This window comes from Lolium perenne, chromosome 4, assembly GCF_019359855.2.
Source record: "Lolium perenne isolate Kyuss_39 chromosome 4, Kyuss_2.0, whole genome shotgun sequence".
In the NCBI taxonomy this organism is placed as follows: Eukaryota; Viridiplantae; Streptophyta; class Magnoliopsida; order Poales; family Poaceae; genus Lolium; species Lolium perenne.
The window spans coordinates 244,686,277-244,701,031 of NC_067247.2; the positions used below are offsets into that span (position 1 = coordinate 244,686,277).

General features: G+C 46.7%; 1 protein-coding gene and 1 long non-coding RNA gene across 2 annotated transcripts; one reads left to right on the forward strand and one right to left on the reverse strand.

The window, feature by feature from the left end:
* Window positions 1-414: 414 nt before the first annotated feature.
* Window positions 415-3,516, reverse strand: LOC127332418 (uncharacterized). Its single transcript, XR_007870462.2, has 4 exons — window positions 2,569-3,516; window positions 2,302-2,452; window positions 1,538-1,658; window positions 415-1,400 (listed from the first exon to the last, which is right to left on the reverse strand). It is a non-coding gene; the product is annotated as an uncharacterized lncRNA (long non-coding RNA).
* A 514-nt stretch (window positions 3,517-4,030) lies between these two features.
* On the forward strand, window positions 4,031-4,924 carry LOC127332416 (17.9 kDa class I heat shock protein-like). Its single transcript, XM_051358717.2, has one exon. It carries the CDS (start codon window positions 4,181-4,183, stop codon window positions 4,655-4,657), a length of 477 nt encoding a protein of 158 aa, XP_051214677.1. The 5' UTR covers window positions 4,031-4,180; the 3' UTR covers window positions 4,658-4,924.
* Window positions 4,925-14,755: the final 9,831 nt, after the last annotated feature.

The following is a 14,755-nucleotide window of genomic DNA, read 5'->3' on the forward strand; positions in this document are numbered from 1 at the left end:
AAGCATGCACAATCACATGATCTAACATAGACCACATAATTTTCCAATCAGTTGAACTATGGAGAAAATGTAAACCACATAATTTCTTGTTCGAAGGGTAACCATATTTTCTAACATGAAGTTCAGAGTCTGCATGACCTAACTGTTTTCATAACCAGCAGCCCCATGTTAACCAGGGATGCATGCGAATGGTTCTATTATCTATATCCACCAAAACTACCTTTAGATACACGGTTACTGCTTGGTTGATATCCTCTACTACAGTTAAATCTAAATATATATGTTTAGAACATCATAGAAACACTGAATTAATCAGTTCAGAGCAGTTACATGAAATGAAAATATATATTCTAATACGGTAACATGAACAATTACATACTTGGAATAACCAAGATGAAGAATTATAATGTTGAGTTTATATTGAACATCACAAAATTCTCGAACTGAAATGATGACAACAAATATTAGAGGGGGAAGAGAGACACTAACTACATGAGAGTGGGTCAATAGCTACAGGCGTCAATTTATCATCGTTATCTCTGATGCAAAATAAAAACACACAAAAATAGAGGTAGTTAACACATGGATGACATCAAGATCTTGAATTAGGACTTGAAAGGATACGATTAAAAAAAGAATAACTTCAAAGGTAAGAGATAGATCAAAATAGCAGAAACAAGAAGGCATCAAAATAAAACTAACATCTCTGAACCATCGAGCTATTATAAGAAAAATACAGTTTCTTATTATAATAACATAATCTGGAAGACAAAAAAGTATCACACAAAGATCATACAAATAATTTCATTGAAGCTATGAAAAGTCTAAAAGCTCGTTTGACCATACACCTGACCATAGAGATTATACTCTAAATAACCTACAGTTCCTTTAAACTTTTCATCCGCTTATTCTTCCAAGGGATTTAAGCAAGATACTAATGATCTAAGAGGTGAAGTATTATATGGGGAACAATCACAAAACCAGTAAGCGTGTAAGCATACAAAGAAAAAATGTTAAGCACACAAAAAACAGCCGTCTTGCTTTTGGGTAATAACAATAGGACTGTTTTAATAAATAAGTAGCATGGACAAAAGATCTGACAACAGAACATAATGAACAAAGAAGGTTTCCTCTTTTTCAGAGGAAGAAAACCATTTGCTCCTTTCCTCACAAGTAAGTTTATTTCAATCTGATTTAATACACTCAGATACAAATTAAGCTAGGTTGTGTTATCACAACTTCAAAATTTGATTCAAACATCATAGACTCTTGGACTTACATCTGAATAATATCGCACTAAGACGTACAGTTGTCGGCCAGTTGATCACATAAAGCATAAATAGGGAACGCATGGCAGAGGAAAATACACCTTTAGAATCCAACGGGAGCTCTGGGTCATCCTAGACCATGAAAACAATTAGTTTAAGCAAAATTAGTATAAGTAGAGATGACAACTTATCAACGTGAATCCTAAGCCATCGATTTATCATACACCACAATAGGAGAGAAAAATAGTGTTGGTAAGGAAATAGCATACCTATGGTGGTGTGGAGAAGACGAGGTCACTGATCTTGACGCCATACTCTAGCCGTGAAGGTACAACTCCCACGATCTAGGTGAGGGAGGAAGACCAATGAGAAGACAAATGAGGATGAGCCCTGTCAGCAAAAGAAGTGAGATTACAAAAGATGATCATGCTGAATCTATAGCTGTCAAGTACTACCACAAAAACGTGAACTACACAATCAGATTGTTCAAACATAATTACTGTAGATCCACAGCTTCATATTTCCAAATAAAATCAATTTACATGACAGAAGAGCCAACAACAATACATAGGTTGTGAGTACAATTAACTATCCTTATCGATGCAGAGTAAAATGACGGCGGTACCTATTCTCCATTTATTATTAATTTACTCATTATTTTATTAGCATAACCAGATAAAAAGGAAGGAACATAGAAAATCAAATATTTATCAAAAAGAAAGAGAAATCTAAATAGTTTTGAGTCCACGGTCAGAAGAAGTTCAGTATTCGTCACCAGAAGGATAGGATATTACAAACTAATTATGTTTACCTCTAATGCCTCGAAAGAATAAGGAAATTGCAGTAATTAAGTGATGGTTTGCTTATACAAAATGACAACATATATACACAAATAGAAGCATGGGCAAGAAGGTAAAGAGTATGTAGTTATTTCCGGTCAACAACAAAAAGATTTGGGTAATCAAGGAAGGGACAAATTAAGTTGCAAGAATACAAGAAGAAAAATGGAAGAGGGGAGATTATTTTTTGGTACCTAGCGAATGCTGACCAGATATGCAATAGGCAGATCCATCTTCTGTTAGACAAACCAAGCTTATCCAAACCTTAGTTGCTACTGAGCATCAGAACCCTGATCAGAACAATAATGCAAAGGACAGTGCCGACTGATGAATTGAAGCAACTTCCTGCACACAAGAGGCAACCATGTGGATATGAGCAAAGATTAAGTGGTCTCCCAGTATGCAGTAGCCAAGAAAAAACGACCAGATCTGAAGAGCTTGGGGACAATCGTGCAGATAACCTGCAGGGGAATGGCTGGGGAGGCGTGGAGGCCGGTCCTGGAGAAGACATGGGGCCTCAACGCAGAGGGTTCCGCACGGCGAGCTCACCACCTCCTTCGCGCTCCAGCGGGGAAGGAGAGAAAACAATCTGGCCGACGGGACGGAGGAGCAGTCACCATGAAAGCTTCGAGAGGGATGGCATAAGTGGAGAATTATTGGGGGAGCCAGAGCACCTTGTCGATGCCTGGAGGATCTTGCCGGCCTGGAGTATCTTAGGGGAGAGAGAGAGAGGGGCTACACACCTGTAGGAGAGCTTCCATCGAGATGGCGCCGTGGCCGGAGTGCTCAACTCGCGGAGGATATCCCGAGGCGGTCAGGATCCATCAGACGGTGTCGATGGTGGCCTTGTGCGAACCTCCCCGCGTCGCACCTCCTCCTCAAGCTTTGGCGGTGGCATGGCGGAATCGACGGTGTCCTCACGTGCCGGCGCTGGTGATCTCCATACCCGTGGTCGACATGGACGTCACGTCCCCTTCGCTCCCCGCTCGCCGTCCCGCCTCCATGCCGACCACGGCGCCACCACCTAACTCCCTCCCGATGTCAGGCGACGGCTAGATCGGCACCATCTTCCCTGATGACTAAGCCAGACGGCGGCGGCTCCGGATGTGGCCGGCGTTAGGAGCAGGTCTGGAGAGAGAATAGATGGGAGAGGTGGGGAATGAGATGTTGGAGATTTGGTCGGCTCGGGACCAGTGAAGATTTAAGCGGCTGGTCGCACCGCTTTGACCATGTAACAATGCTACAGTCACGCTGAAGGAGCCCAGAAAAAACTGCATATGTGTTCTCCAGCATATGTAAAAATCCTAGAGAGCACCAAATGTCCACACAGGATTATAACTGCGGGAATGAAACTACCAAGCACATACGTGTCCACACCACAGTAATTCAGAAATGTACCTCAAAATTATGACACAACAGATGTTGGTTCCCAAATAGTATAGTAGTTATGTCCAGTTGTATGCTCATTACTAACAATTAGTCTATTAGATGTATGTTGTGCACCGCTAGAACTTGCTCTTTGAGACTTTCTTCTTCTCCTGTACTCACGACTTGTTTTTTTGTAAGTATACCCTTTCTGTTCAGGTGTCAATTAGGAATAGCAGCTAGTGGTGCATCTGAGCTTACGCCCACCATGGCCACTATCTCTGTTACATATCTGTGCATGGACTTGCGTGGTAGTGGTCTGTAGTGAGAATGAAATTCAAATTTCAAAATAGTAGTAGAGAAAATGTCGACAGGAGCATATGGCCCAATTTAGCACGCTCTCGTCAGTTTCAAGGCTTCTCCAGAAGCTGCTAGAATTCTACCGACTGAAAAGAAGTCTCAGGTGTTATCTCGACACGGACCAAAGTTCAGTGTTGTCGAGTCTTTTCGTGAAGAGGACAGAATTCTCCAGAAGCACTCTATCGTTCGTTCCCATCCACTATAAATTCTCCACCTTCCTCACCGGCGGAGATCACCAAAGCAAGTCTGAAGAAAGCAACACACCCATCAATCGATCGCCCTTCCGATTCCAGATACACCAACCAAATCCTCGACCAGCGGCGCTAATCACCACCGATTCGACCGACAATGTCGCTGATCCCCCGCGGCACCGGGTTCGACCCCTTCTCCCTCGGCTTCTGGGACCCCTTCGACAGCTTCCCCTTTGGCACGGGCGCCGGCGGCGGCAGCCTCGTCCCGCGCGCCCCCTCGTCCTCTGAGACGGCGGCCTTCGCGGGCGCGCGCATCGACTGGAAGGAGACTCCCGAGGCGCACGTGTTCAAGGCGGACGTGCCGGGGCTGAAGAAGGAGGAGGTCAAGGTGGAGGTGCAGGACGGCAACGTGCTCCAGATCAGCGGCGAGCGCAGCAAGGAGCAGGAGGAGAAGACGGACACCTGGCACCGGGTGGAGCGCAGCAGTGGCAAGTTCATGCGCAGGTTCAGACTCCCCGACAACGCCAAGGTGGAGCAGGTCAAGGCCGCTATGGAGAACGGCGTGCTCACCGTCACCGTGCCCAAGGAGGAGGCCAAGAAGCCCGACGTCAAGTCCATCCAGATCTCCGGCTAGACGTTCGAGTGTGTGCACCGCGCCATGGAGATGACAGCATCAGTACAATAATGGGGTGGAGTCTGTAGCTAAGTCTGCTGAATAAATTCAGAGTCTGGTCCGTCTGGAGTGTGTGCTGTCGAGTTTGTTTCCTCAGTGTCCAGTGTATCTTTCGAGCCTTCGAGGTAGTGGCTCTTCGCGTGGTTGTGTTGGTGTTTTGTGTTGAAATTTTCATGTTCTATTATCAGCTTGTTTAGTGGAAATCCGCAAGTGTGATCTTTTTCGAAATGTTCACCGATCTAATAATTATTAGAAGCAGTATAAAGAGCTCTAAAACTAATACAGTACATAGTATTATAAATATGTCTTTGAAAGCCCCTCCAACGACTACAAATACTAGTCGTCTTTATTCTTTTAAACATAAGACCTAAGTTCGGCTTTAAATTAATAAAGCCATAACGGCAGAAACATCCGATACAACACACCCAACACCACACTACAAATGGTACCTCGGACCATCGAATCCTTACAACCAAGCACAACGAACAAATGGTACCTCGGACCATCGAATCCTTACAACCAAGCACAACGAACAACTCCAAGCTATTGCCTAAGAACCACTAGGTAGAACTGGATAAAAAGACCCGTCTCCAACCTCGCTAGTCTCCATCATCTCATGCACATGCCCTTATCCTCGCATGGAGCCGTCTAACCTCATGCCCTTATCCTCGTATGGAGTCGTCTAAGTTCCTCTCCTCCGTCCGCTTCTGCGCCAACTCCATGATAGGTGTCCCTGCCAACGCCACCCTCCTCCCACTCCTGCGCACCGGCATCAACGACGCCGCCTTCTTCTTCCTGCTAGTGTATGTGATCGCCTTGGAGCGTCTGTCTTGCACCAAAGGCACCACCGACACCACCTCCTGCAGCAAATCCTTCATCAGCGTCATCCTTCCCGCCACCACCTCAGCCTCCTCCGAGGACACGCCTCTGGCTTCGCCCTTAGGGTCCCTAGGAGGCGACCCCAGCACTTTGTCAATCTTGGTAGGTGGACCATCCGCCACCTGGCTATCCTCAACCCAAGAGGCCACCGGGTCTGTGATATGTGAACCCGTCTCCGTCGACAGAAGGGAGCCCTCTCCCACCTCCACTGTCTTATTTTCGTTCCCCGGCAACTCCACCTCCACCAACGAATTGTCCCGTTCGTTGTTCTCCATCGACGACACCATGGATGCATGTTTCTCCTTATAAATCTCCAGATTAGAGCCGTATTTGTTGAAACCGTCACCAATAACTGTGTTGCCTTGTCCCTTCTCCCGTCCCAGCAACGGAGCACTCCACGACCCCAGGTTGGCACCCGGAGATTTGGACCCAGACGGCCCCGAGCCCGCCTTGGCATTGCCCTTGCTCCCCTCCAAGGCCTTTTCATGATTCTTCTTGCGCCTTCCATGTTTGTTCCAATCCTCATCCGATGAAAGATCATCCGAGAAGTCATCATCGTGGTCGTAATTGTTCTCTCCCTCCATCGACTACAAATACTAGCTTGAACCAAAGGCACGCAATCGTCCTCACCCCTTATCACATCACCTCAGCCAGTCGTTGATGATGACTCAAACATAGATTGAAAAAGATGATAAGAAATTAAACCAATAACCAACTACACGACTCCATGCCTCATTCTTCGACACTAGATCACAATTGAACAAAAAATAGCATGGAGAACGTTATTCTGAACGACGCGTCATTCTTTGACACTAGATCACCATCGGACAAAAAATAGCGTGGGGAGAACGTTATTCTGAACGTGATCTTATCATCCACAGAAAACACTAAAAAGCAAACTAAACAAAAAACGCGAACCCTTCCCGCCAACATAGCGAACAAGAGTCTGTGGTCTGCCATCTCTCCGACATCCTAAAATCACTCAAAGCCAAATGGTTGGGCGGCGTGAGAGACAACGAGGAGCACCAGATCCTATATGGATTTACTATGACTTTCCAATGGTCTCTCATCATGATCTCACATCATAAATGTGATATTTAGAGCTTCATTTCAGTCAAAGTTGTGGAGGTTTATTTTACAAAGGGTCCTATGAAAACTAAAAATTATAGCCTGACCTTTACATTTTGCACTAAGGATCTCAGAAGAATAATAGGGAAAGCAATCCAGTCCAGCTCCTACTCCACCACGCCTCCACGTCGCCAGGGACAAAACCACTTGGGGCATGAAGGTGGGAGCTAACTACGGCTCTTCCAGAGGGCCTCCGCAGTGGCAAGATCGCCTAGAGTTTGTTGAAGACTTGAAGACGGCGGCCGGAAGGAACCATCACCGGTTGCTCGAGGTTGGAGGGGCCGCCCTTCGTCCATGGAAGACGGTGACATGCGGCACCGTGGTGATCCTCCGACGAGAAGCGCTCGCGCTCCCCTGCTACAGATGCGGCGGCCAGTCGACCAAGAGCAGTAGCTTTTCCCTAATCTCGTCACCAGGGAGAGGAGCATGCCGCTCCAGTCTTGGCAACCAAATCCGCTAGAAGCAACCTTATTTATGGAGATCTCTGCCTCCCTCCACCGCCGCACTTCCGACTCCGACCACCGAAGCACCATGAAGCAGAGTAAGAAACCGAGGTAGTGCTAGATCTGGCTGCAGAGATCTGTCACCTCCCTCCCGGCATAAACGCCATACGCCATATAGTAACAAACTCTAAACCTATATCTACACCTATCTACTTCAGCTCCAGCTCTTGCCCAACTCCGGCCGGCTATTCCGGCGGAGAGGACATCATAGTGGCCCGGTGAGAGAGAGGACTCTCAAACTACTATAGCGGGGCGAGAGCGAGGAGGGGGATTCACAAATGTGATATTAATGTAGCATATTCATACAATTACTTTCTTCAAGCGTGACGCCCGTCTGGGTCCTCCGACTTAGACCTTATGTCCGTTTGTTTTACTTTCATATACACTTAGTGACATAGGCATCCCCAATGGGCCTGCCGAAGATAGTACCCGGGGTTTACTGAAGACCCACTACCCGAGGAATAAGAAGATTCGGAAGCCCAAGATATTGTTAAGGAAAGTTAGAGTTGTAATAGGAAGCATTATTTGTAATCTTGCGGGATGAGTTAGAAACCTTCCCGGACTCTGTAACTTGTACAATACGAATCCCTCGGCTCCGCCTCCTATATAAGGGGGAGTCGAGGGATAAAGAAAGCATTGACTCATTGTTTCTCAAACCCTAGTTTTATAATCGTCGAGTACTTTTCGGCTGAAACCTTCGAGATCTACTTGCCCTCTACTTCCAACTAAACCCTAGTCTACAACCCGTAGGCATTGACAAGTTAACACCTTGTCAATTGGCGCCGTCTGTGGGAACTAGAGGCATCAAGGATCCGATCTCGATGGCACGTTCAAGATCGTCGACTTCATCAACCGCAAGCAACGCAATGGATCGAGGTAAACAAATCGCAACTGGTCTTGTCGATTTTGTTCCTCACCCGCCCTCCCGTTTGGATGCATATGCGTATCTGGAGGAGCCTATGGAGATGACGTTCGGAAGATTTCACTTTCGCGTCGAGAAAGAGGGATCATATCGTGTCGAAATTCCGATTTCGTCGGGATCGTCGGCGGTCGATTCCGATTTTTTAAGCTATACATTGTCAACCGAATCAGGAGAGGAAAAAACTTCGACGTCACGCTTCATCAGCACCAGGGCAAGAGAAAAACTTGCCAAGATCTTCAGCGACATGTCGTTTGAGTCATCTGCGGACTCCTATATAAGCGATGATTCAAGCAGTGTCGACAGCTTCAACTTCATCGACAAATCCACTACAGTGGGAAAGGTCTTCGCCAATCCTCATGATGGTGTCACCAAACCCAACATAGATCTGAATACAAAGTATCATCAGATTTATGTCATCGGAGAGCCAAGCCGTGACCAGGAGGAAACATCTGAGGCTTTCGATGATTTGGGAAATCCATACGTTGATCCCTCTGATTTGCGGCGAGGCCTAGGCAATAAATATATCGAGCCACAGCCGCGAGATAGAGTCCAACTTCCGCAAGCAGCATGGGATAGAGCCGCAAGAGCTATGGATGGTTCAGAACCAATGGCCACCACAGCCACGCCAGAAGAATTACAAGCATATCAATATAGGCTCGCACGAGCTGCAAGGGAATTGGAAAAACAGACAGCTGAGTTAAACAGAAGAAAGGAGGCAGCCTCTGCATCAAGTAGGCGAAGGGCAGAGCTGAGTCGACAATCTAGAACTTCGGGTGATAGCCACAGGGAAGCTCGGAACAGAGCAAGATCAAGGTTACAAAACATACCTGAAGGAGAAAGAGAGCACTTAGTTCAAAACCTCGACATGTCTTTTATGTTGATAGACACGAGAGGGAACATCATCCCCAAGACACCAGAAGCTGGGTATATGGCGACACAAGCTTTCATCCTTGCATCCAGGCCACCCCAGGAGATCCAAGGGAAGCACTGTACAACATGGCGATGGCAGGAGTTGGAGCCATGGGGACGGCGTTTGTATCAACACCTCCCGAAGGAACGGCAAGGCAAAATAGTCCACGACCTGCGGCAGCAACAGCAGCAGCTCCCGAAGGACCAAGTGGAGCAAGGGACACGGCAGCACAAGCAAGGGTCGACAGAGCGCGACAAAGCAGAAGGGAACATCGGCAGTCCCCAGAGTTAAATGACGAGGATATGTGTGGTTTGCCGTGTTTCACAAGGAGAGTTCGAAAAACTCGAGTCCCTTCAGGATTCAAGTTACCTGATAACTTCAAGAAATTCGACGGCCTTCAAGATCCAGAGGATTGGCTAGTTGACTACCTCGAGACGGTGAAGCTCACAGGAGGAACCAGAGCAACAGCTATGCAAAGTATCCAGGTGCATTTGAGTGGAGCCGCACGATCTTGGATAAAGAAACTTCCTCCAGGATCTATCGACAGCTGGGATAGCTTCGAGGACGTGTTCGTCAAGAACTTCCGGTCCACATGTAAAAAACCTGCGTCATTAGAGGAGCTAAGAGCGTGCCGACAAAAGCCAGACGAGCCAATGAGAAAATATATCCAAAGGTGGAATATCATCAAAAACTCGGCAGAAAATATATCTGACGAGAGAGCAATAGATGCGTTTGTCGCAGGGATCAGGCGTGGAGATTTTGTCGAGGATTTGGGGAGGACCAATCCAAAGACAGTATCTGCATTAATGGAAATAGCAAACAGATGGGAAGATGGAGAAGATGCTGTTCACAACCAACGGCATAGGTCGCCAGAGGAAGACCGCGGTCGAAATTATCAACCAAGGCGACAATTTCCTCGGCAGTACTCGAGTTATGACGCTCCAGGTCAAATCTCGGCTGGCTTCCGAGCAAGCGTCGGAGGAAATAACAGAGAAGATTACCAGAGAAGCAATGAGCAACGAGGCGACAATAGAGATGATTCTCGAAACAATAGGCAAAATAGCGGGCCAAGGTTTCAGAGACCTTTCGTGTCTCCCGAAGAGATGATGAACGGGCCGTGTCAGATGATTTTTTCCTCGACAGCAACGGGAAAAGACAATCAGGACATCTGCAGAAGGATTGTAGAAATTTCTAGGCAATGCTAAGGTATGCAGGGCATGCTAATGCTCAGGCAGCACAGAGAAATCCTCGAGAACCCAGGAGTGAGATTCACTTGCCACCTCCTCCCGCGATTACGGACGACAATCGACATCAGCTCAGAATAGCGGCGGCACCTGCACCACCGCCTTACGTTGATCCTAACTCTAACGGAGCGGTCTCGATGATTCAGAAGGGAAGGTCATCCAATAGAGCTCAGAAAGTAATCTCGCGGCAGGTGTTCATGGCAGAAAAAATGCCTCCACCAACAGTCGAGTACCTTAATTGGTCAGGGCAAGACATTGGCTTCACCATAGCTGATCATCCACAGCAAGTTCCTCGGCCATGGCAGTCAGCACTCATACTACCAGCAGTTATCGCAGGATTTGACGTATCTCGCGTGTTTATAGATGGCGGCAGCAGCTTAAACCTTATGTACGCAGATACATTAAGGAAGATGAACATATCCCTAGCAAACCTGGAGCCAACAAACACGAGATTCCACGGTATCACACCGGAGAAGCCAAGTTATCCGCTGGGGAAGATTAATCTCGACGTTCAGTTTGGGACCCGAGAAAATTACAGAATCGAGAACCTGGAGTTTGAAGTCGTAGATTTTCCGTCATAGTACAACGCTCTGTTGGGACGACCAGCATATGCTAGATTTATGGCGGTACCACATTACACGTACTTGTTGTGGAGGATGCCTGGACCTAAGGGACCAATCACAATCAAAGGAAGCTTCGCCCTAGCCGATAAATGTGATAAGGATTTTCATCGAATATCAGAAACTTTCGGGATGCAAGTTGAGTATTTGGCGTCAAGGCTCATGACTGACTACGACGTGCTGCCAGACGTTGGAAGGCCAAATAAAGAATCAACTTTCAATACTGAGAAAAATTCTAAGGAGGTGCAGATTCACCCGACAGACCCGAAAAAGACGACGTCCATCGCAAACGACATGGACCTCGCATAGGAAAGCGCGCTCGTTAAGTTCCTCCGTGAGAACTGGAAAATCTTTGCATGGTGTCCAGCTGACATGCCAGGAGTACCCAGGGAACTTGCCGAGCACTGATACGTCTCCGACGTATCGATAATTTCTTATGTTCCATGCCACATTATTGATGTTATCTACATGTTTTATGCACACTTTATGTCATATTCGTGCATTTTCTGGAACTAACCTATTAACAAGATGCCGAAGTGCCGATTCTTTGTTTCTGCTGTTTTTGGTTTCAGAAATCCTAGTAAGGAAATATTCTCGGAATTGGACGAAATCAAAGCCCAGGGGCCTATTTTTCCACGGAGCTTCCAGAAGACCGAAGAACACACGAAGTGGGGCCACGAGGTGGCGACACCACGTGGCGGCGCGGCCCGGGGGGGCCCGCGCCGCCTATGGTGTGGCCCCCTCGTCTGGCCCCCGACTCTGCCCTTCCGCCTACAAATAGCCTCCGTGACGAAAACCCCAGTACCGAGAACCACGATACGGAAAACCTTCCAGAGACGCCGCCGCCGCCGATCCCATCTCGGGGGATCCAGGAGATCGCCTCCGGCACCCTGCCGGAGAGGGGAATCATCTCCCGGAGGACTCTACGCCGCCATGGTCGCCTCCGGTGTGATGTGTGAGTAGTCTACCCCTGGACTATGGGTCCATAGCAGTAGCTAGATGGTTGTCTTCTCCCCATTGTGCTATCATTGTCGGATCTTGTGAGCTGCCTAACATGATCAAGATCATCTATCTGTAATTCTATATGTTGCGTTTGTTGGGATCCGATGAATAGAGAATACTTGTTATGTTGATTATCAAAGTTATGCTTATGTGTTGTTTATGATCTTGCATGCTCTCCGTTACTAGTAGATGCTCTGGCCAAGTAGATGCTTGTAACTCCAAGAGGGAGTACTTATGCTCGATAGTGGGTTCATGCCTGCATTGACACAGGACGTGTGACGAAAGTTCTAAGGTTGTGTTGTCTTGTTGCCACTAGGGATAAAACATTGATGCTATGTCTAAGGATGTAGTTGTTGATTACATTACGCACCATACTTAATGCAATTGTCTGTTGCTTGCAACTTAATACTGGAGGGGGTTCGGATGATAACCTGAAGGTGGACTTTTTAGGCATAGATGCAGTTGGATGGCGGTCTATGTACTTTGTCGTAATGCCCAATTAAATCTCACTATACTCATCATGATATGTATGTGCATTGTCATGCTCTCTTTATTTGTCAATTGCCCAACTGTAATTTGTTCACCCAACATGTCGTTTCGTCTTATGGGAGAGACACCTCTAGTGAACTGTGGACCCCGGTCCAATTCTCTTTCTTGAAATACAATCTCTTGCCAATCTTTGTTCTCTTGTTTTACTGCAAACAATCATCTTCCACACAATACGGTTAACTCTTTGTTACAGCAAGCCGGTGAGATTGACAACCTCACTGTTTCGTTGGGGCAAAGTACTTTGGTTGTGTTGTGCAGGTTCCACGTTGGCGCCGGAATCCCTGGTGTTGCGCCGCACTACATCTCGCCGCCATCAACCTTCAACGTGCTTCTTGGCTCCTCCTGGTTCGATAAACCTTGGTTTCTTTCTGAGGGAAAACTTGCTGCTGTGCGCATCATACCTTCCTCTTGGGGTTGCCCAACGAACGTGTGAAATACACGCCATCAAGCACCACCTAAACTTGGATCCACTAGTGAGACCAATCAAACAACCTTTGCGACGTTTTTCAGAACCAAACCGCAAGGCTATGCTGTCAGAAATTGATCGACTAAGAGAAGCTGGTTTTATCAAGGAGCTGCACACAGAGGCCACATGGGTAGCAAATCCAGTGTTGGTCTTAGAAAGAAAAACACTAAGGTCCTTCGCATGTGCGTCGACTTTACGTGTCTCAATAAACATTGTCCAAAGGATCACTTTCCCCTCCCGAGGATCGACCAAATTATCGATTCCACGGCAGGATGTGAACGTCTTTCCTTTTTGGACGCATATTCTGGTTATAACCAGATCAGATTAAAAGAAGAAGATGAAGTAAAAAACAGCGTTCATCACACCTTATGTCGTGTTTTGCTATAGAACAATGCCCTTTGGTCTGAAAAACGCAGGGGCAACATATCAGAGGATGATGCAGAAGTGCTTGGCGACACAGATTGGAAAAAATGTGCAAGTGTACATCGATGATGTCATCATAACGTCAAAAAAGGGGGTGACGCTGATCGAGGATCTCAAGGAAACCTTTGACAACCTCGACAAATTCTGCCTCAAGCTGAACCCGACGAAGTGCTCCTTCGGCGTCCCAGCAAGAGAACTTCTTGGGTTTCTAGTTTCAGCAAGAGGGATTGAAGCAAATCCCGACAAAATACAAGCTATCGTAACAATGAGGAATCCAACCAAGTTGAAAGAAATACGGCAATTAACGGGGCGAGTCGCAACTTTAAGCAGATTCGTCGCCAGGCTGGGAGAAAAAGCGTTACCGTTCTATGCTTTAATAAAGCAAGGGGAGAAATTCCAGTGGAACGAAGAAGCCGATAGAGCTTTTGAGGATCTGAAACGCACAATCTCGACACCACCAATCTTGGTGGCGCCGAAGGAAAAGGAACCTCTCCTGCTATATGACACGCGTACAGCACGCGACCGTTGGGAACCCCAAGTGGAAGGTGTGATGCGTACAGCAGTAAGTTTCCCTCAGTTAGAAACCAAGGTTTATCGAACCAGTAGGAGTCAAAAAGCACGTTGAAGGTTGATGGCGGCGAGATGTAGTGCGGCGCAACACCAGGGATTCCGGCGCCAACGTGGAACCTGCACAACACAAACCAAGTACTTTGCCCCAACGAAACAGCGAGGTTGTCAATCTCACCGGCTTGCTGTAACAAAGGATTAGATGTATAGTGTGGATGATGATTGTTTGCAGAAAACAGTAGAACAGTATTGCAGTGGATTGTATTTCAGTATAGAGAATTGGACCGGGGTCCACAGTTTACTAGAGGTGTCTCTCCCATAAGATAAACAGCATGTTGGGTGAACAAATTACAGTTGGGCAATTGACAAATAAAGAGGGCATGACCATACACATACATATTATGATGAGTATAGTGAGATTTAATTGGGCATTACGACAAAGTACATAGATCGCTATCCAGCATGCATCTATGCCTAAAAAGTCCACCTTCAGGTTATCATCCGAACCCCCTCCAGTATTAAGTTGCTAACAACAGACAATTGCATTAAGTATTGTGCATAATGTAATCAGTAACTACATCCTCGAATATAGCACCAATGTTTTATCCCTAGTGGCAACAGCACATCCATAATCTTAGAGGTTTCTGTCACTCCCCCAGATTCACGGAGACATGAACCCACTATCGAGCATAAATACTCCCTCCTGGAGTTACAAGCATCTACTTGGCCAGAGCATCTACTAGTAACGGAGAGCATGCAAGATCATAAACAACACATAGACATAACTTTGATAATCAACATAACAAGTATTCTCTATTCATCGGATCCCAACAAACGCAACATATA